We start from the raw sequence: 17,079 nt of genomic DNA, 5'->3' as shown, positions 1-17,079 counted from the left end.
ACGATTAACACGTATCTAATTTTCACTCTTTCCCTTTACCGCCCCCCCAACACACACACAGTTGTGAGAAACAGCAATCCAACGCTGTGTCTCCCCTACCCCGACTTTCTTGCTAATTCAGAGGCTCACGGAGACCAGCGTCTTCAGAGGTTTCTCCTTTTAGTTTCTCCCCAATGGAAGCAACATTGGAAGCAACATTTTTCATAAAAGCCCCGCGTTGGGAATAATACAAGTGCTTCTCAAGTGGCAAATGGGTTATCCAAACTCAATATGCATGAAAAGCAGTAATACACGCAAAAATGCTATGCCTGATACAAAACACAGCGCACCATGGTTCCATTAATACACAACGCCCACAAAAGGCAAATGAAACAGGTTAGTGGATCAGGGGCAACACAGCTGGGCATCAGCAAAGGAATTAACTGCAAATGGAACACCAGGAACTTCTGGGAAGAACAAGGACACGGTTTCTAACCACATTTAGTGATGGTTGAGTAAGTTTGGGTATGTAAATTAACTGCTCTGGTTGTTTGGAGGCAAGTTCTTCTTAAGGTCAAAGCTGCTGTGGCAATCACCACATAGCTGAGGCTGACCTTCAACTCTTGATTCTCCTGCCTCTGTCTCCCTAGTGCTGGGAGAGCAGGCATGCATTGTCATGTACAACCTGGACCCAGAGAAAAGGAGACTCGGGGGTTACGGACAGCCCAAAGCCCACAGATTCAGAAGGGGATTTGGAAGGGGAGCGATTTGGAGCTCTGTCCTTCCACTAAAGGGGACAAAGTGGCTTTCCATTCTCCCAATTACTCAGACGGCATGTCCGACTCCAGGATTTTCTCTGTGGACAAGGCCTTCATCAGCCATACCCCTCTACGCTTTAGGACACTGGACCGACTCTCCCTGCAGCTTCCGGAGAACACTGTGCTATTGACACAAATGTGCCTGCCGCTACTCTTCACTGAGTGACCCGGATGTGCCGATGATTCTGCAAAGTACAACCCACCTGTACGTGAAGACACCAGGCTGTCAGGATGGCTGCTGGTTTAGGGGAAAATGTCTAGACCTGACGGCCTTTATGCTTGATCTTAGCCAAAAGGCCGAGAAGCGATCTGACTGCCTTTACAGAACTTCACAGGCTCCCCAAAACATAGGCCCTTTCTCCACAGAGCTTCCAAAGGACTGGAGCCTCTCAACGGAGCTCAGGTGGTACCCATCTCCCATGAGCCTGGGGTTTGCACCTGCAGCCACTCTTTTCGTCCCCCATCCAAGCTAAGTTCCAGTGTAGTTTCCAGAAGGACGCCCTGGGCTACACGGATTAGTGGGGGCATTCCAGGTTTGCTCAAGGGAAGGGGAGCCAGCCTACCATTCAAGAAGCACTTAGTCCTACCAGAAAAGCCACAGCCAAAGCAGCTGGTCTTTGGCTCAGCCCTCCCAACCCACCCTTTCCCACTGGCTATGGGCAGCAGTGGGCACAGGCACAATTACTAACGGGTTCCTCTCATGTGTCTCATCAGCAGGGGACAATGAAGCTCACCTTAGCAGTATATAAAATGACACTAGGGGACAAGGGATGGGGCTGTCCAAAAACGAGTGAGAACAGGGCAGGCGGGTCACTTTTCAGATGCTTAAGGAATGCTTCTCCAATGAGAAAACGCACAGGAAAGCCAAAATATCATCCATTTTTTATTATTGTTTTTCTATCTCAGTTTCAGTAAAAAGATTCAGAGAACTGATTGACAACATATCATAAAGTTTCACCCATGTACAGCTTATATACAGTGTTGCTACCATTTCCTTTTCTGTGAACGAGGCGTCACTACCTGTGTCCAAACCAAAGTGCGAGTGAGGAGAGAAGGCTAAGTGAGAGGGGGCGGTCTGTGTGCGCCACCACAAGGAGAAGCCAAACAATGGGTACCAAACAGCAGGTTCCCAGCATTGTGGAAGGCGTCCCCAGCTCTCATTTGTCCCTTACATTCTGCAGCAGCTGAAGCCTCTTCTAGTGCAAATAGAACGCTGACTGGAGTCTGGCTCTGCCTGTGATTGCTAAAATATGGTCCATTTTAATATACATGCTATAAAAGTATACTAGAAGTGTCAATCTTCAGAGCTTTCTTAAGATCGGGAACCTTTTTTTTACATGGCATAATGAACACAATCTAAAAGCTTATTTGAAACAAGCTTTAACTGCAAATGGTCCTAATTTCATCTGTTTAGGAGAATATTGGCTTTTTGTACCTGTGAGTAAGCTATGCTTTCCTAATTCTGTCTTGTAACACCTCACAAGCCCACAGGAATGCGGTGGGCAAGGGGAATCGACGTCGTCCTGAAGCAGCTCAGTGCATCTTCCTATCACAAGGTTTTTGCTGTTTCTCTGGTGCCTGCGACTTTTTATTGTCAACATCTGGAGTGTGAAGTGGGGCAAACAAAAGCAGGGGGCAGGAATCACTTCCCACGTGGCCCGTGGCAGTGCCATGGCTTTCTACAGAGGCAGGACACGATGGAGGCCGGTGCAGCCCCCGGTCTCAAGTCACCTAGTAGAGAGCAGGCCCAACAGTGACGGCCTTCTCCTTTGCAGGACAGCACACTCGGTGCCTAGAGGCGAATCCTCAGAACCCAGGCACATCTACAGTAGGAAGGGAATGTGTGATCACTGAAATTCATTTCTTTTTATATATATATTTTTTAAGATTTATTTATTTACCATGTACACAACATTCTGCCTCTATGTATGCTGGCACGCCAGAGGAGGGTGCCAAACCTCATCACAGATGGTTGTGAGCCACCATGTGGTTGCTGGGAATTGAACTCAGGACCTCTGGAAGAGCAGCCAGTGCTCCCAACCACTGAGCCATCTCTCCAGCCCTGAAATTCATTTCTAATTTAAACAAAATATTTACTCTTTTCATTACCAAAATATCCTTTACAATGTATCTATTTCTCCCCTCTGACACTGAAGTGGAGAGCTGGGCGTTTGCTGAGGGTGACCAACAATGCGCGTTGTTAAGATGGCTGGAGAACACATAGCACACAGCAACAGGAGCTGTGGCCAGGGCTGAGAGGTGTCCTCCAGTCTGGTGACAACGTCCAGCCCACCCAAGGAGGGCATGGCATTCGTGTGCTTTTCTTCTTAGCGGCTATAACCTCTGCTTGGATTTCATGACACGATAGGAAGAAGGGTGATGGCAGGGGCCGGGGTCTTCTTTCCAGGGGAGGTGCGCAGAGAGCAGGAGGCAGCGCCTCACCTTGGCACCTGCCAGGGCTCCGCCCCAGCCCCACCCTCCCCATCCTGGGACTCAGGGAAATGAGTTCCCAGGGAACTAAGATCCACAGGTTACCACTAAGCCACGGGTGACTTAATGCAGCTTTTAAGGTGCCACTGTCTTCGCTGAGGACCCACTTCTGGGTCTCTTGGGGAGTTGGCTATGGTTTTAAAGAGTTTAGTCAGAAGTGGATGCTGACGCCTGCTTTTGGACAAATTAGTAATGGTGCAGGTTTCAGCCTCTAGCCTCCGAATTCTGAAACTACTTAAAATCAGGACGTTTCCACTCAGCAGACTGTTACCTCTCTGATAGTTAGGCAGTCTCACGGAACAGAGTCCAGGAGTGGAAGCCCCTGGGTTCCATCCCCGGTACCGTGAACAAACAAACAAAAAGGAAGAAAAGAAAACAGAAAAAAGTGAACAATCTTTCTTTCTTTTTTAATCTAACTCAGCCCTTCAGAAATACTTGAGTCTCTAAGAGGAGGAAGCCCCAGGACCTGGCTCCCCACGATGCCTGCAGCAAGCCTGGGGCTACAGAGAGGCATTTCCCAATGCAGAGGTCGAAGTTTGTGCAAAAGAGCTCACCACCAGGCACAACCCTAAGAGGGGCTCAACTGTAGTGTTTGACTCTTTAAAACACAAGTCTCCTAAACTGCAGAATCCAGCATGTGAGGGCAAAGAAGTTAACATGGGAAAACATCTTAGAAAAGAGCGGATCTCTCACGGGCAGGCGCCTGCTACACACTCATCAGTTAGACCACGAGTTTGTTAAATATTCACAGTAATTTCAGAGAAAGACATTCACATCTGCAAAACCTGCATCCATCACCTCTTCAGCCCCATGCCTGCTCAGTGCAAGACTTCGGAGCTGTTCTGAGAGCTCCTCCTTGGCAGTCCATCCACTCTGGGAAGCTAGGCCTTCAAGGTGGGCTGCAGGATTCCTTTCTCGATGAGATGTGTCTTCAAGGTTCTGTAGATGTTTAACTGCTGCTCTGGCTGGAGCACCAACAGCTGCTGCAGGACTTTACTGGGATTCGGACCCCTGATGAGGAAGCAGAGAAGACATGTTGGCACCATTTGTACACCGTTTGCACAGGGGGTAAGTGAGCACATGCTACCGAGAACCCATCTGAAGGGCTAAGCAACCACTGCCACAGACCTGCGACTGCTCCCACGTGAGCGCCCAGCACTCGTGTCGAGGGGAGCAACACACCAGGATATCTGAGGCTTGAGACGCAAGAAGAGTGGGCAGGCAGGGAGGGAAGGGCAGGCGCAAACAGAGATCTAAGTTCTACAGAAATTCTCTCAAGGGCAACCTGATGAAGGGCAAATCCTCAGGCCAGGAGACACAGGACAAACCGAAAGGAGGGCACAAAAAGAAATTTACAAGTTTTAGCCTCAAAGAGACTTCTAGACCATGTAAAGTACTTTGTTGATGAAATACCCTAGGGGAACGATGATCTGAGAGACAAACCACTTAAGTCCTGAACTGTGGATGCACCAGTGTCTTCTTCAAAGTCCCAGGGAAACGCAAACAGCGGGACACCCTCTGCTCTCTGAACGGAGGCCAAGGACAGTGCTGGCCTCTTGCCCATCCACCAGAGCAGTCCACACAGGAGGAAGGGGCACAGGGAACAGCTACGGGACCAGCCTGCCACCCTCTCTCCTTGGGCTCACTCTTCCAGGATCCCCACTCCAGCCTTCCAGTGTGTCACCCAGCTGGGGTACACAGAGCTAAGAGGAACCCCAGGCAGGGGTCCCTCCTTCACACCCTGGCTTCTGCTAACACTGCTGCAGTCATGGGAATGCAAATTCCCACAGCCGGGTCTGGAGAGCTCAACACATGTTTACATTCTGTGAATGGTCCATGAAGTAAGACAGACAAAGCGGCTTACACCTGTAAGCTCAGTATTGGACATACTGAGGCAGAAGGATTTCCATGAGCTGGAAGCCAGGCTGGACTATGTAGTGAGTTCCAGGTCAGTCTGATCTACAGAGTAAGACACTGTTGCAAAACAAAACAAAAACAAAACCCAACAAACCCACCACCTTCCCCAGTGCACTTGCAGAGGGGTGCATGTGTAAACAACGGTGAAATCTACTTAGAAAATCCCACTAGCAAAATATGTAGGGTGGTGCAGAATTCTGAGACGCACATTAAAAACAGGTAGGTAAATGATTTACAGTACAGATTTTAAAAACAGAATTGTAAGAAGTGGAAATCCTGGTGACAAAGAAACGTCTTCTATAGAAACATCACAAGAGGCACAATTTATTCTGAGAAATCTTTGACTTAAAACAGTAGCAGCGTAATAGCACTGAGCCGCCATCCCACGGGTCACTTTCTTGTCTCGAGGCAAACAGGCAGAAACCTGTGGTGGCCATGTGCCCCTCACAGCCCAGCTGGGCTTGAGGCATTCTGTGGCATGACCTGGAGCAGCCGCCCACGGAGAAAGGAGCTATGCCAGCAAGCTGAGCTAAATGGAAAGTGATGTCAGCAGGTGTTTCCCGGGAGCTGGATCCAGGACATCTCTGCTGCCTCCAAATAGGCCAAGGATCTGCTTTCAGCCACAGGGGTGTGGCGCAGCGTGACTGTGCCGCTAAGAGAACACAGGCAAATCCTTTCCTAAACAAAGAGTGTAAATTTCGCCTTCAAAATCTGCCATCTCTAAAGCCTCTGTTGTTGTCTGTTTTATGGATTTCAGGGGCTCGGCCATAAATTACTGATGTCAGACTCTATCAACAAGGAAATACCATAGGACAAAGAGGGTGATGGGGTCATAAAGAATAAAACAATCAGAAAAGAAAAACACTGTTGAAATGAAGACAGGGAAATGCTTTTAAAAAAAGACCAAGAAATTGCATGCTAGCACTAATGGAAGCAGCCCCGGTGTCCTAACACGCATCGGGCAGGGGGCAGGCAGCGAGACAAGCAGTGGCCAACGGAGGGATTCCGCAGGGAAACAGCAAAGCCACATCACGATACTCCAACACGACCTCGAAAGAGAGGATGTGAACTTACACGCATGTATCAGAGCAGAGAAAGGAAAGACCTGCGAGTGTGGCAGGAGCCCCCTCTGCACTCACAACTCAGCTCTTAGCAAAACTGCACCCGACACAGTATTACATCTGAAATTGCACGGCGGCTGTCTGCTCCTGTCAGATGCGACGTGTGCCAGAAGAGACGGTGAGCTGAGCCGTGAAGCTGGGCTCAGACCTTAGGTTCTTCCAACCACACACTGAAACCAGGACAGACAGCAATAAAGAAAGAACACTGGCAAAGTCTTCATTTGCTTGGAAACCAATCAGCATACTTCTAAATAACCTGAGTGTCAGGGGAGACCGAGCACACTGGGACCCACAGGACGAGGACCCAGGGGTGCTAAAGACGGGGTCTGCAGCCTTAGAAAAGAAGCCTAAATCAGCAACCTAGGTGTTATCTTAAACATCTAGGAGAAGAACAAATTAAACTTTGAAAATATAAAGAAATGAAAAAGTAAGTATAAATCAATGAAGGAGAAAAGAAACATACCACAGAGAAAACTAATAAAGTCTTTGAAAAGATGAAGGAAACTGATGAAAAAGATTGCAACCTTCCCCACCCCAAAAGATTAATACAAAATTTCTTACACTAGTATGGATACATATTGTTAAGTGTAATTTATGAGTTTCTGAATGTGGGTTTCCCTCTAAATAACTCTGATGGAAACATATTTTCCATGACCTTCTGGGTCCCAGTGGAGACCAGGAGATCAAATCACCATGGTATAATTGTTGGCTCTCTCCGTGCTAATCTGCCATTGTAGGGCAGACTGGAAACACTCATACTCTAGTGACAAGAACAGTCAACGATTTACTAACCGGCCACCTCCTCCACCCTTCACTGCCAGCTGAGACCTTCGCTATCACTTCAGGTCCTCGGCTCTCCCAGGAAGGAGCTGTGAGGACAGGGAGGGGATCACTGTGCTCCATGATGACACATCACAGACACCAGCAATAACTGGGCTGAATGAACTGTCTGCTTCCTTAACAGCATTCAGTGCGATGCCCACAGTTAAGAAATGTAATCTGGCTGGGCAGTGGTGGCGCCCGCCTTTAATCCCAGCACTAGGGAGGCAGAGGCAGGCAGACCTCAGTGAGTTCAAGGTCAGCCCGGTCTACAGAGTGAGTTCCAGGCTGGCCAGAGCTACACACAGAGAAATCTTGTCTCAGAAAAAAGAAATGCAATCTGCTTGTATTTTGAACCTCGCATGAGCCGCACTAACCGGGTCTTCTGATTGGGTTCTGCTAACTGTCATGGTGTATACGACTTTAAGTTGCCCAAATGTGCTCACAGCAAGACCACTGGATCCTACGACGAGAACCACAATTCCATTTCACTTGACATTATAAACGACCACTGAGAGAAGCAGTCAACTTAAACTATTGGGAACTCAAAGGAATGATGCAATGAAGTGTCGGTTCTGTTTTAGTAGGGATGTACCTTATAAAGCTTGTGATGTACACGTGCACAAACGTCGCCATCAGATACTGACAATCGAACCTGTCCATTATCCCGCCATGTCCAGGAATGGTGTTTGCAAAATCCTGCAGAAACAAACATACAAATGTGAAATACACATCACCTGCATCAAATTCTGACATGTAAATGTCTTTTCAGTATCATAGACTTTAAAAGGAAAACAACTTTACTATTAATTTTTTCTAACAAATACAAATAAATTAGAATACAGCCAACAGATTAAAATGTTATTTTTCAACTCTCCACTCACTGTTGAATGATTTCTAAATTGGCCCACAGCACTGAAATAACACTACATATTAATTAAGTCTAGCACTTTTTCTCATTACTGTAATCTCTCTAAATTATCTCGTTTTGTAACTGCCTGTGGCCCTGCACAGTGAGCAGCTGTGTGGGAGCTGCCTCACTGTCACACAGACGCACGCGCATCTCTAACTTGTGTTTATCCAACAACCCTTGTGCCGGAACAAACACTCCAGTGGTAAGCAACCTTCTTTAAGCATTGAGGTAAAAGAAGAACAAAGCATCTGGGTCGCTGAGAACGTGCTTATCCATCAGACAGCCTGAGGAGAGGCCAGGCGGTGAGGAGAAGCCAGGCGGTGAGGTTTCTGTAGAAGAGCTCACTACCCAAACCCCAGAGAACACAAGTATTCTTGTGAACATCTGGGCACTAACACACAAGATACAACAGCAACTGCACATTCAGATATTAAAAAAAAAAAAAAAACTCTCCCTTTAATGAGGAACCTTAGAGACCATTAAAAAAACAAACAAACAAACAAACAAACAAAAAAAAAACACTGAGTGGTGGTGTCGCATGCCTTTAATCCCAGCAAAGGCAGGTGGATCTCTGTGAATTGGAGACCAGCCTGGTCTACAGAGCGAGTTCCAGGACAGTCAGAGCTACACAGAGAAACTCTGTCTTAAAAAAAAACAAGACAAAACAAAAAACCCACAATCTAAATACCTGTGACTAATTTTTCTTAACCTATTTCCTCCCTTCTCTGCTCACTGAGGTGTGAGGGAGCCCCAGCAGCCTGATCCCACTGCAAGGGAGGACAGGGCTGTTTCCCACCCTCCCCCACAGGGAGGGAGCATCCTGAGGCCAGGGACCCTGCAGGCCTTCTATATTACCTTGCCCTGACCACAGCACCCTTGGCAGGGCAGAGGCTCCCCGAGTTCATTTACTTCCCTGATGACCATCCTAAGGTCCAGGGTGGTTTCCAAACGCTGTTCCCTTCAATTCTTTTTTTTTTTTTGGTTTTTCGAGACAGGGTTTTCCTGTGGCTTTGGAGCCTAGGAGCCTGTCCTGGAACTTCAGCGAGGCTTCCCTCCCTGAACTCACGTCAATGCTCTTCCTCGGACGTCTCAGTAAGATTTATCCTCGTCCTCTCTTCAGATCTCGGCTCCAATCCCACCTCCTCGGAGCACCGTTCCCTGACCAGCACATCTTCCCCAGCCATTCTAACCCTCAGTGAGCAGATGTACTTTTACCTGGTAAGGGAGGGCGGCTGTGATGATAGGACTTTAGGATGACCCTGCTGTCCTAACACGTGGGGATAACTTTAAGTGTATGGACCATAATCAGCGAACCAACTCTCACAGATCAAATCCAACCCACAAGCGGGTCTTATAAACAAAAGTTTTAAGACTTTCACAGACATGTCTGTGGTACAAGCTTCATACAGCAGCAGCGTTCAGAGCTGAACCGCAGAGAACGTGCAAGAGTGTTCTCTCCAGCCTGACCTGACAGATTCTACCTAACAGGAGGGGCAGTTCCCGATCCAAATGCTCCTTGGCAGAACTGTGGGACTGGGAGATGCTAAGCTGCAGATGGCGCACTACTCCATTCCTCAAGTCTGAAAGCCACCCAGCACTGAGGGACACTCCATCTCCAGAACAGGATAAGACACTTCAAAGGAATGAATGTGGCACCACCAAACCTTCCAAAAAAAAAAAAAAATAGACTCAAACCAGCCAGGCAGCATGGCTGTGAGGCTACACAGATGTCAGGGGCTCAGTGTGGCCAGTGTGAGCCACACCCCAAGGACAGAGAGCTCCTATTATGCACAGAGACTGCAGCAGAGAATGTGAAACGCACCTTGATCTTAAAAGCTCTTTTGAATCCGCTGGCGAAGAAGCCTCCAAATGGGCCAATCAGGGATGCAAACGTTGACAACGCAATGCTATGTATCTGGAAGGGATACAAGCTCACTGTTTCCTGAGGAGGAGGAAGAAGAGAGGACCAGCTGCGTTAACACTGTACTTACTCATGACACCTAACCCAGGAACATGGCAGACACAGGAGGCTGAGACAGACAGCCTCCATGCCCCGTGCCGGCTCCCTGCCAGGCACCCACAGCCCCACTGCCACACCCGGCAGAATTCCAGCTCAGCCAGGGCATAGGAAACACAGTTGTGTGGGAAACGTGGGAGATTCACACACACTTCGGTTCACTCTACACTTGCTCTCTAATCCACAGTATTTTGTTCTTATAATCAGAGGATTTATTTTAATTTTATATTTTATAACACTATCTAATTTTAAACAATGAAATAGCAAGAAGTTGTCTTTGTCGCCAAAACTAAGTTGAAAGCTATGGAAACAAACAGAAATAAATATTTTTTCTTTCTTCCTTTTTTTGGATTGCTTTTTCAAGACAAGGTTTCTCTATGTAACCTTGGTAGTCCTGGAACTTGCTCTGTAGACCAGCCTGACCTCAAGTGCTGAGCCCAAGCTTTATAGGATGTAACAGGAAGCATGAATGGTTAAGAAATGTTTAAAAACAAATAATGAGCACTCAAAGAGATAAGTTATTTGTAGATGTTTCCAAAAACTTGCGGCTGTGAGCTTGAAGTACAATGTACATACGCACAGATGTGCACAGTTACTGTATGTCCTTGTTTGCTTTCTGCTGCTATAAAGGCAGGGCTATTTGACTTACAGGTTACAGTCACCTGTAGCAAGCCAAGGCGGGAACCTGGAAGGAACCCTGCTTGCTGGCTGGCTTCTCCTGGCTGGCTCAGCGACTTTCCTTACACAGCTCAGGCCCACTTGCCTAGGGACAGCACCACCCACAGTAGGCTGGGCCCTCCTCCAGCAATTATGAAAATGCCCCACAGACAAGCCCATGGGACAATCTGATAGAGGCAATCCTTCCCACGTAAAAACTAACCGGCCTACTTTTTCCCACTCTAATGATGTAACAGAGTCTACTGTAGAACATACCAAACAATCTGGGGGATGACATCTCAGGTGCTTTAAACGGTGGCAATGGAAGGCTCATTTCTAGATTTCTGTATTAATAATGACCCCGAAAAATCAAGGACTCTTTCAATTGATGAGTCTCAAGCTTTATACTTCCTCAAATCATATCAGTAACATTCATTTGTAAAAATCTATTTATGTTTAAATTTTATTTATATTTTAAAATAATTTTTAAAAATATAAACTGCTATCAGTATTTAAATCATTATGCAAATAAATCCCCAGTGTATACACATATGCTTGGAAATGTTAATAGTCATTTGATGTTTAAGATGACAAGCATACAACCCACTTCCACATATTTGGGGAAAAAAAAAAAGAACCAGAGAACGAAGTATCCCCAGACACACCGGCTAAGCCATTCACTCTTACCCTTCTCAACACTGCCTTTAGGAACGGAGGGAGGGAGTAACTCTGAAGCCGGAACAGTTCTGACGGCTCACATTCCGTCACGAAAGAGTTGACATCGCTTCGGTACTCCACTGGGCACACAAAGTACTGGTGTTTGGACAGCACATAGGCAGCCTGAAGACCAAAGCAAGATTTTGTGAGATAGTGCCCAAGCCAGAGGAAGCCAAGTGCCAGAGGGCACAGCCAGGCGCCAAGTGCCTGTGCATCGGCATTTGGCTCTACCCAGAGTTAGGTCAGGATGGTCCCAGGAGAAACTGAAAAACCTTCAGAGAACAAAAGAATTTTCAAAAGCAGTGAGATCTCCACACAACCTCAGAAGGGGCGGGGCTGATGTGATCTTAAAAGAGCCTTATAGGAGATCTGACTTTTCAATGTTCTAAGTACGCATGCACTGTATGTGTCCCCATGCCAGGGGTCTGCTTTTGGAGTCAGTTTCCCCCTTTCTCTTTTTATGTGAATGCTGAGGATCAAACTCGGGTCCCCAGGATTTGCACAGAAAGGGCCTTTACTCACAGAGCCATCTCTCCAGGCCAAGAACTTACTTTTTAAAAGTCTGCATAGTTTCTCTTAGCAAGGCCTAGACAGCGTGGTAAAGGAGTGGATTATAATGATACGGACTGTGCGGGGGGGGGGGGGGGCTTACTGCACACAGACTGTGCTAACTTCACACTAGACAAACAGTGCACAACAGTGCAGGAGAAAGGCACTGCCCCGTGCCAGCCCACAATGCCATCGGCGCAGTTCTTAAAATTAACCCTCCTCAGCCATGGCAATGGGAGAGAAGATAAAACATCTTGTTCATCTGATTCCATTTCTCCCCCGGCCACTCACTCCACTGTTTTCCTCAAGAACAGCAGAAATTCAAACATGCCGCTAGGAAGAGATTCCAAGGGCTTGTGCATAGGAATGGCAAGCAGTGCTATCACTATGGGGTCTTGTTTAGATTTCATGGGTGCAGCTCCCTGGCAAATATGAAAGGCGCTATCTTGTAGGAGATACCTTGCTTCTCTGGTTCTAACACTCTTTCCTCCCCATCTTTGAAGATGTTCCCTGAGTCTTAGGTGTAGGGATGTATTGGTGGAGATGGGTGGTCTGTCATATCTACAGGTAAGTGTGGCTCTCACTTTTCATCAAACAAGTTATTTTTGTGGCAGATGGAGATCATCACAGAATCCATACTAATCATAAGGCAGAGAATGACTATGGGTGCCTATTTAATAAGTTTTAATAAACGTATTACTAGCATTTTGTGTTTTGTAGGTTTAGAAAAGGCTAAACCCTAGCATGCATTTTCAGAGTATAAATAAAAGTAAAACCCCAGTAGAACTCACAATGAATCCAAATATGACGGTGGAGAAGAAACCGCCAATGAACCCTTCCCAGGTCTTCTTAGGAGACAGCTGAAGAGGCCGGAGAAGGTGGAGGGTTAGTACACGTACTCCTCATACGTTCCCCAATGCCCTGTGCATCTCTTCCCTTTGCTCTCATTTGAACAGCTGAAACTGCAGCTGTCCCCTGCATGGTCATGACTGACCTGAGCGAGCGTCTTGAGAGGCACCTAACCCGGGGCAGCCCCTCAAACGTGTGGTGTACTGTGATATCTACTCATCCTGCTAGGTAACCTCAAGTTCTTTTCCTTTCTTTCTCTTTCTCTTTCCTTCCTTCCTTCCTTCCTTCCTTCCTTCCTTCCTTCCTTCCTTCCTTCCTTCCTTCCTTCCTTCCTTTCCTTCCTGCTATAAGTTCAATAGCGAAAATAATTTCCTCACGCCTTGCATGCTTCTCTTAGAGTGAGATTATTAGTCATCCCATGCAAACATCGCCAGTGCTGACCCACCGCTGACCACAAGGCACAGCCGCGCAGCAGTCCAGGTGGTCTCGTGTGTCAGGTAGGCCGAGCAGACAGGGTCCCATTACGTAGCCCACTGGGTCTAGAATTCGCAACCCTCATGCCTCAGCCTCTCCACTCATAAGGTTATAAATTTGTACTAGCATGCTCAGCTCAGTCCTAATATGCAAGATATATGAGATTTCCTTCATGTATTCAACACCCACCCCCATAATCGACGTCTACCTTTAGGTAGAAAGGAACAGATTGTGCTCTGAGAATAGATACTGCGTCTGTTTCAGTCTGGCTACTATTTCCCCGTCAATGAGACATTTAGGGAGGAAAATCTGGAGGGAAGTCTGGAACTCAGTGGGGTAAGGGATAGGAGAGAAAACTCAGGAGCTGTGGTATAACCGCCCTACGCTGTCATGGAAGGTAAGCGTTCAGATGCGTATGACTCAGGGGGAAGGAATGCGTCACAGCCCTGGCTACCTGAGCTCCTTTTAGACTATTGAAGTTGAGAAACCTCATTGCTAAACTAGCTGGCAGCAATGGTTTCTTAGCAAATCTGGTGACAGTTTTGCCACAGAGAAGGAACCAATGCACCTTCTCCTGGGAACAATTCCGTGTCTGTACTGGTGCCATCGAGTGGGCTCCAAGTGTCTGCTGATTACTTAAGAAAGCGTCGAGCTGACTCACACCAGATCATAAGAGAATTGCCCAACTTCCTGGGCATATCACACAAATAACCTCCTTTGCTGAAATCACCTGAAAGGCATTCAAAAGCAGTCCCTAGGATTCCTGCACGGGTCTCAGTCTCACGCGGCATGTTAGTTTAGAGCTCAGCCCACGCAAGCATGGACAACATGCTGACTCGTTCTGCGCAGCAGCTTTAGACACAGCTCAGAGATGCATACCTTGCATGTCAGCAGCCCTGCAGCTGGGCCTGGTGCTGTGCGGCCACCCACAAGAGGAGAGCTGAGGGAGGCACTGCGAGGGGCAGGCTACCCACACGCTCCCCAGGAGCGGCACACTTCATCACATGGCTCCCGACAGCACAAGGCTAAATCAGACTCCAGCCGCTCCTCCCTAACAGCTTCCCTCTCAGCCAAGGAATGTATGTGTGAGAGCCTATTAAACACTTGGCTCAATGTGGAAACTGAATCCTACATAAAGTCCCAACATAAAAAGCTCTCTTAAAAAAAAAAAAAAAAAAAGTCCAAGGGAAAGGTTGGATTTCTCATGAAGAACTGGTTTTTCTTGCCCAAAATGAGATCTGAATAATTTAATTCATACCCTTGCCTCCACTGTCCATAAACAGAACCAAATCAAAGCAAAATGGCAGGCTGTTCACGTGTGCTTTCCTCTTTGTCTCTACCTCTTACCACTGGCTTTAGATCCTCCAGTCTTTTACGTATATGAACTTGGGAATCTTTGGAGGACAGTACATAAAGACTGTGCGCCTTGCTCTTTTAGGAAGTTTAGTGACAGACAGCATAACTAGGCTCAGGAATGCTGGGAGTAGGTTAAAGAAATGAGCCATGAAGATGAGCCCTCACAAGCAGGGGAAAATAGAGTTAGACACATGTCAGCAGAGGAATTCCTGCCCTCCATGGCAGCGCTCTGTGGCCTGTAAGCCTGTGGGAAGGGCGTCTGTCTAACATTTCCATTACCTTAATTAAGGGAGTTTTTCCAAAAAAGAATCCGAAAAGGTAAGCAGTGATGTCGTTGCAGATGACGCTTGATATTGGGACAAGGAACCTTGAAAAGATTAGCAGAGAAAAGTCTGTGTGGTTAGACAGCGAATGCTTATCCCCTCCATAGCTCAGTGTGAACCCACGTTACACCCTTTAGCTCACACAGTGGACAGAGCAGAGCACAGCACAGGCCAAGGCCTAGGAGAAGCAGAAAATACCACACACGCTCGCTCCTTTAGCCAGGAGACGGAGAAAATCTATCTCTAAACTTAGAAAATGCTGCTAAAGAAACTATTAAATAACCAATCTCTTTAGTTACACACTTTTACATTTTAGTTTTGTAAGGAATAACTTTTCAGGAACTATCGCCTCTCAAGAAGAGCAGCCTTGTGAAATGCAAAACAAGTCACTGTGCAAGCAGAGACTAAAGTGACAAGCTCATGCCAGGCTCTTAATGCAAATTCTTCTTCGGGAAAATTACTAATCTTAATTCGATTTTAGCTTATGTCACACACTGATAACTTTGCAGAACCTATTTAAATAAGCAACATTTCTCCCTCAATTGAAAGGTTTTATATGATATCCATCCCTAAACTAGAGTGTTTATACAAACACATGGGTATTTTAGTAAGCTGTCAGGAGGGTCAATTTATCCTGGCAAACTCCAGTTAGCTATGAATGATTCTAATTGCTGACTTTGCCATGGATGTGGAGGGGGAAGACTCGTGTTCACCGTCTAAATGCCTGCACAGAAAATTTATTAAGCCTTTCTCCATTCCCGTTCGTTTCTAATTATGAATCCTGGATTACTTTTAGTTAATAAAAATGCTGTCTGAATCTGCATAGCCCAGTGCTATGGAGCACCCAGCTCTGCACACACACAGTCTGGAAGCTTGTTCCTTCCCAGAGCAGAGCAGGACCTGCCCAAGTGTCCCCTGGAGAAAAGGCACTTCTCCAGCCTGCTAACTGGAAGCCAGATCCCACCTACTTTCTGCACTCCATGTAGATAACATCTAACCTTTGCTTTTAAAATACAACGCTGGGGTTTGTTAGCATCTGAAAACGGAACTCGGTTTTGGTGAAGACTTTCTGCATTTTGCTTGGGACTAGAAGAAAGGGTCTCCAGTCACTGGGTAGGCATTCTGTGCTGGGTTGTGAAACAGTAAGAGTCAGTGAGATAGCAAGTGGTCTCCATGCAGTAGTGGAAACCAGAAAGCTACTGCCGGGCGTTAGGGGGTTTAAAGGGCAACACATGAAAACAGAATGCAGCATAACACAACATAATCCCTTACCATATCATAACACAACATAATCCCTTACCATATCATGCCTTCAAACAGATTTTGGATGACAAGATGTGACTGAGTAACGGTTATCAGTAAAGTGACATGGGTCCATGCGAACTGTCAACAGCCCAACAACACAGAAGTTAGCAAACAAGGCTCATCAAACAGCCAATTAGCAAGAGCGATTTTGAAACACAAGTTTTCTGCCATGACTTCTGATCAAACTTTGTAAGATAGGATCATACAAACAAAACAGTGTGGTTAGTAAATTACACTCTTCACATTGTCTACTAAAACCCTGAAATAACAAAAACATTTAGCAAAATTATTTTAATTTATAGATAAAAGGAATGCTAATACCAGTGAGACATACTATTAAGTCTTTAAAATCACAAAGAAATAAGGCGCCATCTTGGAGCACTCTTGACAGCTTCGCTGTGGTGTGAGGAAGCTGTGCTGGTCTCTGAGAGAGCCATAGTTAGCATGCTGAAGCTGCAGTCTCTCCTGAGTTTCCTGACAACCTTCCCTGCAAAGAGTTATTCTAACTTTGAATGCTTGAAACCCTCAGGATTCAACTGCCTTTACATTCCATCTTTTCATGCTGAAAGACGATCTTTCTAATGACATAATGCAATTTCAGAATTTCAAAGCCCTGTGCTGTTTCCCTCATCACCCCTGCTTGGCCCTCAGCCTGAGGGTGGGCTGTTTTAGTGACTACAGCACAATTACTATGAGCAGAACATGACCCCAAAACAGTCATTCTGTGTACTCATCAGATAAACTGGTTTGGCAATTAGGAAGTGATTTTTTAAAT

General features: G+C 46.5%; 1 protein-coding gene across 2 annotated transcripts in view; it reads right to left on the bottom strand.

Moving 5' to 3' along the window:
* Nucleotides 1-1,667: 1,667 nt before the first annotated feature.
* The window catches only part of Cds1 (CDP-diacylglycerol synthase 1), a 70,168-nt gene continuing 54,756 nt past the window's right edge, over nt 1,668-17,079 (bottom strand). For both annotated transcript variants that reach the window (XM_050155821.1, XM_050155822.1), the window contains 7 exons: nt 16,300-16,382; nt 14,956-15,043; nt 12,789-12,857; nt 11,419-11,571; nt 9,880-9,999; nt 7,740-7,843; nt 1,668-4,298 (listed from right to left, as the gene is read on the bottom strand). In XM_050155821.1, the coding sequence (XP_050011778.1) occupies nt 4,169-4,298; nt 7,740-7,843; nt 9,880-9,999; nt 11,419-11,571; nt 12,789-12,857; nt 14,956-15,043; nt 16,300-16,382 (747 nt within the window). In that variant the 3' untranslated portion in view covers nt 1,668-4,168. The remainder of the gene's footprint in view (nt 4,299-7,739; nt 7,844-9,879; nt 10,000-11,418; nt 11,572-12,788; nt 12,858-14,955; nt 15,044-16,299; nt 16,383-17,079) is intronic.

This window comes from Alexandromys fortis, unplaced genomic scaffold (genome assembly GCF_014885135.2).
Source record: "Alexandromys fortis isolate MF-2015 unplaced genomic scaffold, M_Fortis_MF-2015_v1.1 scaffold_87, whole genome shotgun sequence".
Classification (NCBI taxonomy): Eukaryota; Metazoa; Chordata; class Mammalia; order Rodentia; family Cricetidae; genus Alexandromys; species Alexandromys fortis.
Note: the sequence above shows the minus strand (reverse complement) of the source record. Positions and strands in the feature narration are given on the sequence as shown.